This window comes from Melopsittacus undulatus, chromosome 3 (genome assembly GCF_012275295.1).
Source record: "Melopsittacus undulatus isolate bMelUnd1 chromosome 3, bMelUnd1.mat.Z, whole genome shotgun sequence".
NCBI classification, from domain to species: domain Eukaryota; kingdom Metazoa; phylum Chordata; class Aves; order Psittaciformes; family Psittaculidae; genus Melopsittacus; species Melopsittacus undulatus.
In genome coordinates this window covers 88,164,958-88,177,736 of record NC_047529.1, presented here as the reverse complement: position 1 = coordinate 88,177,736, position 12,779 = coordinate 88,164,958, and the positions used below count along the sequence as shown (strand labels likewise).

The 12,779-nt window shown below is 36.1% G+C and overlaps 1 protein-coding gene across 3 annotated transcripts in view; it reads right to left on the bottom strand.

Annotated features, from left to right (window-relative positions):
- Nucleotides 1-3,191: 3,191 nt before the first annotated feature.
- The window catches only part of TTC13 (tetratricopeptide repeat domain 13), a 41,180-nt gene continuing 31,592 nt past the window's right edge, over nucleotides 3,192-12,779 (bottom strand). Inside the window, exons 18-23 of one of the 3 annotated variants that reach the window (XM_005148595.3) lie at nucleotides 11,185-11,294; nucleotides 9,717-9,846; nucleotides 8,936-9,015; nucleotides 7,755-7,833; nucleotides 6,364-6,443; nucleotides 3,192-3,351 (exon numbers count right to left, since the gene is read on the bottom strand). In XM_005148595.3, coding sequence (XP_005148652.1) covers nucleotides 3,228-3,351; nucleotides 6,364-6,443; nucleotides 7,755-7,833; nucleotides 8,936-9,015; nucleotides 9,717-9,846; nucleotides 11,185-11,294 — 603 coding nt within the window. In that variant the 3' untranslated portion in view covers nucleotides 3,192-3,227. Of the gene's footprint in view, nucleotides 3,352-3,372; nucleotides 3,530-6,363; nucleotides 6,444-7,754; nucleotides 7,834-8,935; nucleotides 9,016-9,716; nucleotides 9,847-11,184; nucleotides 11,295-12,779 lie in introns of those variants that run through there. The other 2 variants (XM_031048531.2, XM_031048532.2) reach the window with 2 other exon arrangements.

Below are 12,779 nucleotides of genomic sequence, written 5' to 3'. Positions count from 1 at the left end.
ATGTTTTTCTGAATAGATAAATGGTTGGGGCTGCAATACATTAGTGTTCCCATTTAAGAGTTCAAATGGTATTGCTAAACCAGCTGCCTAAGATGACACAGAAGAGGCTGGAAAATGATAATTAGGTTTATCCACGTATCTGGTTCTTTAGGAGGTAATTACAGTCCTCCCAGTCATCACATACCAGCCCAGTTATATAATCCTGTTTTGTTTGTTAAACTTGTTTGGGTGCATTTGACTTGAGCTTGCTTTCTGTCTTAGTCATCTGTATCACGCCCAGAAACAAGCCTATGAAACACATGTACACACACATGCTCATAGAGGTGTAATGCATGTTACACCCACTCTTCCTTGATCTCCCATTACTACCATCTTTTTGTCTGTTAGCAGGGGGTAGGTATGAAGATGGTCACAGGAGTAAGAGAAATGAGGAAAAGCAAACCTGGACAACTGTACATGATTGGTTTGTCCAGGGGGTTTTCCTCTTCCCACCACCCCTCCTCCATTCTCTCTGGTGTGATCCCTAAAACAAGAAAGCTCTTATTTTATTTTTCCAAGAACTGTCTGGTCAATGGCAATGTACATTTCACCTTTCTCAATGAGTAATACAAGGTATAAGAAAACTTAGAGGCCTAAAGGAAAGATCATACTATTAGAATACAATCAAGGCATAAAGCTAAACTTCTCTTCCTGGCTACTGTACCTGTTTTTGCATAAGGTAGGCAGAAAAAGACAACACCTTTCCTACATAATGAAATCTAGCAGAGGTTTCTGAAACTTCTAGACCTTTAAACAGAAGACACCATAGAAGCAAACAGTGCTTAATTTCTAGTGGGGTAGGGGAAGGTACCTGGAGAAAAGAAAGGTGGGAAAATACTTTTTTTTATGACTGGACATCAGCCTGATTCTTCAATGAAAACTCACAAGCCTCCTTTATCCTTACATGGAAAGAAATACCTACTGTCATCCTTTATATAAATTCTGATCAAGAAAATGTAAAAGGTATCTTCATTAATTTCAACCAGACAAGTGGTCGAATTTGCCTTACTATATAGAGAGCAACATTTGCTTCAGCAATAAATGGCAAAAGGTGTTAAATGGAAGGAAAGCACTTACTTTCCCTACCCTTCTATTTTCAACGTAAAATCTGAATGTAAAAGTTCATGAAAAAAAGTTCCCAGAGGCATATATGCACCACTGGTTTGAGTTGGGAGCACACTTTTGAAGTTAGTCACCTCACCTTCTCCATTTAGCACCTTTTGGTTCTCAATTCAGAGAGGTTTCAGAATACAAGTTATTTCATCCAAGAGACATCTAATTTGGAAGATGCATTGCTGGCAAGTATTCAGATGCAATGAGCAGCATAAACTAGACAAGCAGACAAAAGTAAAACCTCTGAAATGCACATAATGTAGGAAGTGAGTTACTCATACTGGGTAGGATGAACTGCTTGCTAATGCAGGCATAGTATGCATCCAGTTTCTGGGATTCATCTTCTATCTCTATGAAAATCCTTCATACATGTAAACACTTTGGTCTCTAGCAACCCATTGGTGCCCTATTCTTCCAGTGATCAAGGTAACAAATAGTGAAATCTAAATTATCAGGGCTTTTCTTACAATGGATTTCAGGATTCACAGCAGCTTCTAACTTGAATCTGAAAAATACTTGTGTGGAATCATCAATAGAAGACCCTCCATTCAACAAATCCACCCTGCTTTCAGTGTCACTATAAAAGTATGTCACCTATATCAACACTCTTGACGCATTGCAGCATTTCTTTCTTCATTAAAGAGGGGACTGAGATTGCCCTGCACTGTAGCCTGAGAAAAACAACCACACCACTGCTACTGGTACACTTTGGGGTATGCAGGATGTTTTCTCCTCTCCGTTGGTAAATAACTTAATTCTTTAGCATATCTCATATAATTAGGCCATATATTTGCAACTGCCCAGCAAAGCCCTAACCTCTGGAAAATTGGAAGCAAGCAAAATAAATGGAATATTTGCATAAAAGCTAACAGTCTGAAACAGTTCTGTAGATTTTCTGAAATGCTGAATATTCAGGCAGGGGGAAAAAAAGGTTGTTTAAAGCCACAGAGGAAACCAGGTATTTTGCCCCACCAGCGCTTGCTGTTTCTGAAATCACTTAACCTGATAAACAGTTCTAAAGTCACAAAGCTCAAGCTAATATGAGTATAATTCAGTTAGGACTCACCAGAAACAATATCCTCACTATTACAGTCACACACTGGTTCATGATACTGTCCATGTTGTTTGAACTGAATTAGCCTTGCCCTATAGGGAAGCCTGCCTTTCCAAAATGCTGCCAGGCCTTTCTAACACAAACAACTCAAGGCGCCTTACAGCTCTCCCAATGTGTTGTCAATCCTTTGGTATCTTCTGTCAGTCACCAGTGGGTACTTGGAACAGGAGGCTGACGTACAGTTGCTGTGCTTCTGACATTTACTCACCAAGAGCTTAACTCCAAATATGTCATTTATTTGTTTTGGTTTCCAAATGATATTTTCCTGAAACCCATTCTTTTCAGCTGACATCTGGTCCTTCACTGGCCCACATTATATGAAATGCCTGTGTATTTACCAATTGCACATATACAGTTCATGAGGTTTTCCATGCAGGTGGCAGAAGTTTTGGAAAACAAAAGCAAAACCAAATGAAACCAAACCAAAACAAACAAACAAAAAAAACCCACAAATGAAAAACCACACGACAAACAAAACAAAACAAACCCAAAAACCAAAACCAAACCAAGCAACAAAAAAACCCTCACCCAAACAAACCCTCCCCCCTCCAAAAAAAAAAAAAAAATCACCCAAACAGAAAACCAAGCGGGAAGCAGTTTAGTGGAATTTCTAATGCAGATTACTTTTACCTTAAAAAATAAACAAATAAAAATTCACCTGCAACATATTCAGATCATAACTGTGATCAAGTTTCTTACTGCTTTTTCGTTTGGTCCCTGAACAATTGTGTTTTTTGTTAGAGTATGTCTCAATATGGGGAATCAACTGTTCTTTCTTTCCTTCTTAATATTATTGGTCATAGAAAGATCCCTTTTGTTCTAGTCATAACCAGTCAAGTCAGTTTAATCTACTAAAAACAACAAAACCCCCCAAAACAAAATCCACAAAACGACTTTGATCACAATTTCCCCTTCAAAATAATTTATGAAGCAGTACCTCTTGGCTTTTTATTTGTATAAATTATACAACAACTATAGTTTTTTTTATACAATGAGATGAGTCTGTATTTAGTACTTCAATCATCGTTCTCAGGGTTGGAAAAGTCTCTGATACTGATGGCAGGCTCTTGTAAGAAGGTGAAATACTGAAAGAGAAGGAAAAAAAAAAGAAAACTATTTATCTTTTAGCGAGTTTTATGATTTACCTGGAAGTTAACACATTAGCTTATACTTCTCTTCAAGGCCTTCTCCAACAAATTTGGGACCTGAAATCAAGAATTTGTTGCCCATAACCATCTCTTGATTCTCGTAACTCCTCACTCCCTATACAGAATGAAAATAATAACACATTAAAAACCTTTTGGAAGTGGCAGAAGTTAAAAGCAAAATTTTACTGCTTTAAGTCTTCAATACTATGTTATTAACCATTATTGCTCTCCTACCACAGACAAATTAGCTGCTCAGGTTAATTACCTCCATATTATTACTTGAAATCCTTTGGGCTATGGTTCTACAGATATTTTTCTCAGCATCAAGCCAACCCGACTACAGCATTTTTGCCACTCCGGCTCATTCCTCAGCCATTTTACATCTGTCATTTAAGCCAGAAATACTATCCATGGGACTACACTATGAAATGGTCTCAGTTAAAAACAAACTTTGGTTTTGGCACAGCTATTTTTAACACAAATCAGTTCCCTGATCTGGTTTGCTATGGATTCCCACAAATTTTAGCAGTACAACTGAGAGTGTCAGATACACATAGGTACAGTTGAAATGACTTAAACTGACTTTGCTCCCAGGAGAGAAGTTCCCCTTTGGTAAAGATATATCTTAAAACAAACAAATAAATAAAAAATCCACCCATAAACAGAGGATCAAGAAAGGAGTTGAACACATAGATTGGGAGATTTACAGTAAAAAAAATTGCGGGAATCATAAATATTTTGTATTTCAAAGACTACCAAGTCACAGTATTTGCACGGACTACTTTTAGTAAAAAACGCAACTTGCTAAGCTGTAGTTTAAAAATGTTACTCCTTAATAAATGCTTAATCTGACTGCATTTACATGTAGGTTTTTAGCCTAAGTTTGACAAAGATGTCCTTGATTATTCACAATAACTTTCTTCATTTAGGAAGGGATTTTAGAGTCTAGTGAAATTCACCAGGCTGAGAACCACTGACAATGAAGTTAAACAACACTAATCAGTGTGAGATATTCAGCAGTAACAGCAGCTGCAGAGTTCCTTAGGCTCTCAGAGCAACTCAGGTTGGACCAGACCTCAGGAGGTCTGTGATGTAACACACTGCTCCAAGCAAGGTCAACAGCAAATTCAGACCAGGGTGTCAGGGCTTTATCCTGTCAGGTCTTGAAAATCTAAAGGGATGGAGACTGTACAGGCTCTCTGCTCTGTTGACTACCCTCAGGGTGAAAAGATTATGCTCAGCCTGAACCTCATTTCAACTCATGCATTTTGCTTTTTGCCCTTCTATCAAGCACTGCCCAGCTCCATTTTCTCAACACAGGTATTGCAAAGCTGCTGTTAGGTCAAAGCCTTCTCCAGGCTGAAAAAGCCCAATCCACACCAGTTAAGACTTGTGCTCCAGTGCCCTAACCACCTTGGTGGCTCTCTTCTGAATTTGCTCCTGTTTATCAGTTTTTACTGCACTGCCCCCAGACCGGATGCAGTATTCTAAGGTATGGTCTGAAATGCTGAGTACCCTCTATATCTAATTATCGTAACAGCTTTTTACTCATCTAGCTGGCCATTTGTTCAGACCATAATGTGCTGTCTTGGTATGACAGCACTGTGGGAGTCCTTGCTGAAGTAAAAATAAACATCAACTGGGACATACAACAGTCCCCCAGTCACCTTCTCCTTTATATACCCCAAAATACTTTCCTACAGGACTAACTTCACAACTTTTCCAGAGACCAAACTGACCAGCCTACAGTCTCCCTGGGTCATCCTTCTAGAGTTCTTGAAGAGGGATGCAAGATTTTCTTTCCTTCAGTCACTACAAATGTCCCCTTATGTGCAAAATCTTTCAGAGATTATAGACAGCCTTGTAAGGACACCAACTCTCAGCACCCCTTAAGTGTCTGGAGCCTGACTTGAAGCATATCAAAACTGGTTTTGTCTCAGGAGGACTTTTAGATTTCGTACAGGACAAATCAAACACACCAGATTCATCACATTGTCAAGGAATTAATGTGTTCAGTATTAAAAAATAAATATGAAAATCAAAGTTTTAAAGCAATACACAAAAGTCATGCAGGTATACTAACTAATGGAATTCTGTATATTCAGAACTTCCACCGACTTCAGACAGGCTGAGGAAGCTGGGGCTGTTCAGCCTGGAGAAGAGAAGCCTGCATGGAGACCTCATAGCAGCCTTCCAGTATCTGAAGGGGGCCTGCAGGGATGCTGGGGAGGGACTCTTCATTAGGGACTGTAGTGATAGGACAAGGGTTAACGAGTTGAAACTTAAACAGCAGAGGCTTAGATTGGATATAAGGAAGAAATTCTTTACTGTTAGGGTGGTGAGGTGCTGGAATGGGTTGCCCAGGGAGGTAGTGAATGCTCCATCCCTGGCAGTGTTCAAGACCAGGTTGGATGAAGCCTTGGGTGATATGGTTTAGTGTGGGGTGTCCCTGCCCATGGCAGGGGGGTTGGAACTAGATGATCTTAAGGTCCTTTCCAACCCTAAGTATTCTATGATTCTATGACTCTTTAAATCAAAATAGCACTGAAAGGATAAATGAATTATCTTTGATATATAGTTTGAAGAGATGCATAAGAATAGGGGAAAAAAGTTAATATTTTCTCCTTGCTTTGTTCACTCATTCACCTGCTTTACTAATGATAAAAAAAATAATAAAAAAACAAATCTGACCACTGAATGAAATGAAAATATATTTTCTCAGAGGATAACACATAACTGAATGTCTAGACTACTAACCACTATAATCATAATCTAGAAATACACTACTGTGTGTGTAAGTTCAAATCTTGTCTCATCAATTCCTAAACAGTTAAAAAATACACAATCATTTACTCAGCTTATAATTTCTAAGTAACATTTTTAGTACATTTTCAAATTGGACATATAAAGTACTATTTCCTTGCCCCCCATCTGAACAGAAAGATTTACCTTTTTAGATTCATCCAGCTCCTTGCTATTTTGCTAAAAGCTTCTGAGCCTGGTGCTGTCATTGCTTCAAAATCAACCAGCTGAAAATACAATAAAATAGATATAAAGAAATTAATATCTAATGTCTAAATTCTCCAATTTCAGGAAGTTAATCTTCTAATATTCTTAACATATAAATTCTACTTTAGAAACATTTCCTTCCTTTTATGACAAAATACAGTTATTTTTAAATCTCTTGAAACGATGTTAATACCAGTGTGTCAGTGCCAGAAAATACTGCCCTTTACTACCCTGTCTAAATGAAATGGGGAAATTTCTGATTTCTACATACTTTATTATGCAAATTACTGTATCACATGATTGGTATATTTATATTGGAGCTTATGGGCATTCTGTATTACTTGTTTCCACAGTGGATTTTTTCAGGCAAGCTTAACTACATATAGCTAAGAACTCTGTTCGTATCTACAGCTGAAAATAAGTTTTCAGTAAAACAATGTTCAGTCAAAAGCATCAGTTCCTTAGTACTGTAACATTTAAGCAGACACTTCTGTAGTTTTGTGAACTTTGTCTGAAAACAAGGAAGTGTTCTGAGAGCGTGCTACCTACATTCTTGGTAAGATGGGAGTAAGCTTACTTACTAGTCTGTGCCCTGACTACTTCACCCCTCATCAATCACTAGTTTGGAAGTCAGCATGCATGCCAGGCACTAAAACTCTCAGTGGGTTTGCACAACCAACACTGGAAGCTACAGTGACCATGGCTACTTTCTCACTGGAATTTCTTTTTACAATACATTAAAAAAATTGACATGCTTTTACTCCTTTCATGCTAAAAGGGTAACACAGCTAATAGATCAATAGTTGAATAAAGGAAACCCTTTATTGAGCAAGATGGTATAATATTCAAGAGTAGTAACTTAAAAGCTAGGACATATTTTCAATTAAGCAGAATACAAGAATCAAGAGAAGCTGCAAATACATTTCCCCTTAGCAAGCCCTAAATGCTCTGGAACACATCAAGTATAAACACAGAAAATTTCTGCTGTGAGCCAGAAGAGTCACTAATTCTGCCCAGGTGCTCTCAGAAGCCTTCTGAAAAAGCAGCTCTGCACACTAGAAACTTCAGTTACAAATATGTATTTACTGTGGGATACAAAGTGTTACAATTTGACTAACCAGAATTAAGCACCTGCTATCTCTAATCTCACCGGCTGTTAGAACAGCAATAAGATTTTCAAAACTCTCTCAGGCTGCAAGACACCACATCATGCATCTAACCCATTGCCAGTAAACAAGTGTGCAACTCCTATTCATTCTTACAGCTTCTTCCTCATATTTACAAGTATCATTTCCTCCATACAGGCTGAACCAGTGTATTTTAATACTTGCCTTTCCTTTAGGGATTTTTCCTGATACTTCTTTTCCACTTGCCATCAGTGCTCCCATGATCACTGAATAAGCTATCACACTAAAAAAACAACAAAACCACAAAACAGTAAAAGTCTTTCCATAATGCTATTTTAGACTACAAAACAAATATAATATAGCACTGTTTCATAGAAGGCTAGTAAAAATTACTGTGCTAGCTGATTTATTTTACATGTAAAACCAAGCATGAAACACTTGAAAAGTGAAATCACTGTTACTTTCCAGCATCACTGGAATGAAGTTATGATCATATGGAGCTGAAGAGCATTGTATCTACCGTAGTCAGAATCACAATTTCAGACTTACAAGCTTTTAAGACTACACAGAGCTGAAAACAAAGAAACCCCCTGTTCCCAAGGAGGTTAGCTGTAGCCCAGAACAGTTTATGAACTCTACTGAAACAGAGACAGAAGCCCTGTAAAGCTCTCCAGCTACTTAACTTTTTTAACTTTTAATTTTTTAATTGTGAAACTCAGAATTAAATTTCCGTATTCTGCAAGACAAAAGCAAAGCCTGGTTATAAAAATGAAGACTCTAGATTTTTAAAATTTGATTTTCTACTGAACTGTGTTTAATAATGAGCTTAAAGATCTTAAGTGCTTTGTGGAACAGATTTGTAACAGTCTTAGATATAGCCAGGTTTATCTGTGACATATGGGACTTTATTCTAGGGTTTCATCTGGTGACCCTAACAGCTGCAATAAATTACTAACATAATACTTACATGTATTTTATTAAAATAAATGATCTCAAAATGTATTTCATCTTAAATACATGTTTTGGTAAAGCTTTTTGAGTGAAATTACAGTGGAGTAACATAATATGGATAAGGCATCTAAGCATTACAATTTAGAAATTACACTTTTCATTCTACGAGCAGTAGTCTATAAATACAGACTACCCTTCATTTTAAATATACATGCAGCTATGAATAATTACCATCAGAAATTACCAAACAGCTTTTAAAACAGTACTAAGTCAGTACTCACTGTCATGGCAGCACAAAATGAGCAACTATGTGACACACAACTCAATCAAGGCTCTTTCAGCTTTTTTAATATTAAAAAAATATATTGATACTGTAACACATGGATATTTGACAGGGTGCATTCAAGATAAACATGATAAAGACAATCACTAACCTAGATCCTCTTGAAAGTGGCATTAAATTATAGAAGTAATAAACTAATGACAGGATCAAGTTGCAAACAGCATCTACTTCCTAAGCAACAGAAAAAAATAAGTGAATTAAAGATAATTTAATATTCAGATAACACTACATAAAGGAACCCATATTGGAAAGTCTTACAGTACTGTGATTACTTTTTTAAAACCATTTCAAATGTGAAAAATGTCAAGATGGGAAGTTGAAGCCTGATTAACCTATGTTTAAGCAAATTATTTTGTTAGATCTTTAAAATTTAGGTGAAACAGATCATCTATGCAGTACTAAAGGATGAAAAATGGAAAGCACAAGCGCAAATAAAGTCAGATCATCACTGTAATACAGATCAACACAAACATAATTCCAGTGTTTCTCATGAATTTGTGCTGCTTCTCATATTACATGTAGCCACCATGAGCCAAATCCTAAGCAATGCTTATAAGACAATGAAACAGTGAACACACAGGAAAACAAAGAAAATTAAGGGTGAAGGAAGAGGTGTGGGGGAAGGAACACACTCCGATATTGAGACCTTGTCTGAACTGTTACTGCAGCAAAGCATTGCAAATCTTACGGTAACAGATAGAATTATGACAACTTCTTATGCTATTTGCTATAATTGGGTTTAAGCAAGCAGTCAATTTTACTGCTGAAGATCTCTGTCAAAATTTATTAGAACAGCAACTGTTAAAGAGAAGGTATAAAAACATAATAGAATTTTATCAGAGAATTCATTGTTTCCATTAAAAGAGCCTTACCCCCAGCTCCGCAGACAGAATTTTTCCTTTTGCCGTTAGATCCTTATATAGCGCATCTATTTCTGCATGATACAGCTGTGTTCTCTCTTCTGTTGTTTGAGTTTCTACTGAAAATAATATGTTCCCCACTCTATCAAGTAGATGAAACAAAAAAAGAAGGTAAGACTTTTTTGTAACAGATGCATAAATATCCAGGGTAAATTACAAACATGTCACAGTTAAATACCACACCATAAACTTTTTCCTATAATTTCTCCTATAGATTATATGCATTATCCCCCTTTTTAAAGAAAAAAAAATAATAATAAAAAATAATAAATAAATAATAAAAATTTAAAAAAAATTACAAACATTTTATGACATTGTACATTGTCTAAAAGAACTCATGAAGATTGCTGTCTAATCACAGATGAAGTATTTCCATTCAAGAATATCTGATAAGTGTTAGTGTTTCACTTAAAGTGCAGGTACAAAGAAGAAATACAAAAATTTAAAATATCTTCATGGCCTTGAGATTTTTCTATAGAATGTAATGCGTAGTTTTGTTAACTTTAAAATTACCAAAATGAAATTGTTTTTGCATAAAAGCATAGTTACAAATTATGGATCAAAATTGACTCACTGCTACACAATAAAGTTTGTGCAGAACAAAGTTAAATAGTTTCACTGACACCAAAATATTTTTCCCCAAACTTTAAGGCCACAGATTTAATGCCATTTCACTGCATACAGGCATATCATTCAGTACATAAAATTAAAACCCAAGACATAATGTTAACATTTTAGAAAGAAGTTTGGCTTCCATGCAACTCACTGGAAGCACACAAATTCTGGGGAAAATTCCAATGCATAGAATTTTAAATCACACAAACCAAAGGTTTTAGTAGTAAGTACAGAGCTTCTGAGCTTCAGATTAATGCTCATTCTTCAGGAAGGAGCCAGGATCCATGAAGTGAGAAAGTTACTATCTCACCCAGAGAGTGTTCCAAAGCCCCCTGTTGGTATCCTTTTACATACTGGTACTACTGAAATAGAAGAGTCTGTCTCTTCCACTCTCAGAACACAGAAATTCCCATTCCATTCAGGACTTTGCAGTCACTATAATTGATAAAGTCTCACAAAAAGAAACGCATTTTGATATGAATAAAGACTTAGACTTTTGAGATCTTTTTACGTATTTTGTACTTTGAGATTAATAACAAGGTCTCCCTCCACTTTTATGCTGTAAATTAGAGAATCATCTCAACAAGGCCTACTCCACTAATGTTATCCATATTCCCTCTTTGTTAGGGAACACAACAGGAAACAGAACTCCTCAAATGAACAATTTTTTTTCTATTTATTTACAGAAATACCATGAGTGAGAACAGACCCTACTTTATGCAAGTAAAAATGGCATCTGAGAAGATTAATTGCTAATACTTCATCATTAGTTAATGTACCTGAACCTTTAAAATAGCAAACATACTTATCGCCTGTTATCGTAATTGTGAATCCATCATATTCTTTCCCTTGATCCTTGAGGCTAGGGACTTTTGTATTCACAGTAAACCCATCTCTTGTTTTACTGTTAAACTGCTTTCAAAAGAAAAAAAGTAATATTAGAGTGAAGAAAGACAGATTGCCTAGCTATTGTTTTGGAATCCTTAAAATACATACAGTAGAAATGAAAATGGACAAACTGAGGGAACAGGATAAAGAGTTAACTGTCAACTGTGTTATTTCATTTATGCTTTTTTTTCCTACTGAATGGAAATCATAAATATTTCATGAGGCATACTGACATTCAACTTTATAGCTATATAGCAAACATAAAGCAGCACTGTTTATGAGAAACAACTATGCAAAGCAGTTTGAGTTGTGCAGATTCCTTCCCAACTTCCATGTTGAGAGTAACCTTTTGGTGTAACAATGTAAATGCAAAAGCAGATATTTGACAGCCTGTTTTATGCTTACACTAAGAAGTAGCAGCATCAGTTTAAGTGTGGACTCCACAACACAGCTCTCTGCAACAATTTCTGAAGTATGATCCAGTTTAAATTTATGTTCCTTCCTCATTAAAAGGAAAAATGTAACGAAGTTTTAGAATTTCACAAAGCTACATTATCTAAAAGTGTAATACTGTAGACAGAGTTGTATAAACCAGGCAAAACTGTATTTAAGTAAAGCCAAAAGCTCAGCTTTTGACGTACATTCCCTAGCTACCTGAAAAACCCAACTACATCAATATTAGCAGACATTAATTTTATACAGGCATTATTAATGACAATAATGCAATAGCGTTAAATGAGTTACTTGGGCGATTATTTATTTTAAGATAGCACTTGTTTAAAGAGAATCTGCATTTATTTTAAAGAAACAAAACTAAAAGCCTCTGAGAGACAGCATTCCATTTCAATACAATTCTTAATGGGATACAGGAGATTCAAACCAGAGCAAAATGTACAGGTTATGAAAACCAGGAAGAACATTTGCTGCCAGTTGAAGCATTTGTTTTGAATTAAGTCATGTATAGTCCACTCTGTTTATACATTTTCATCATTCTCTTGGAGCAATCTATATTTTTACCTCTACTAGTAACATGTTTTCTGACCTACAACAGTAGCCATATTAGGTGCTTTCCAGGTCTTTTGTGTCAGTAGGGAACACTTAATTGTCTATCCATCCCAACACCTATGACCTCTTTATCACAAGGTTTTACTTAAGCTCAGTTAGTATCCACCTGACTCTATCTTTCCAGGCGAAGGATAAGACAGTAATTTAATTGCCTCCAAAATTATGATATGTTCTTTGAAGACACTCATATTTGTAATACATACTAAAAGAAACCCATATAAAAATACAGTGCTTGAGTCATGTAGCTGCTGTAAAGATGCCTATAGTGCACAAGTGACTGAGCACTACTACCATAAACAAATCCAAACCTAGACCGTCTATTAGTAGTAACAGCCATATATCTTCAAAGTGCTCTTTCTATGGCAATCTGTCAGCTTTGCTTAGATATAAAAATGCAGTGTGGACACAGCTGACAGGGAGAAAAGCAATGAATTTAACTCTATTAAG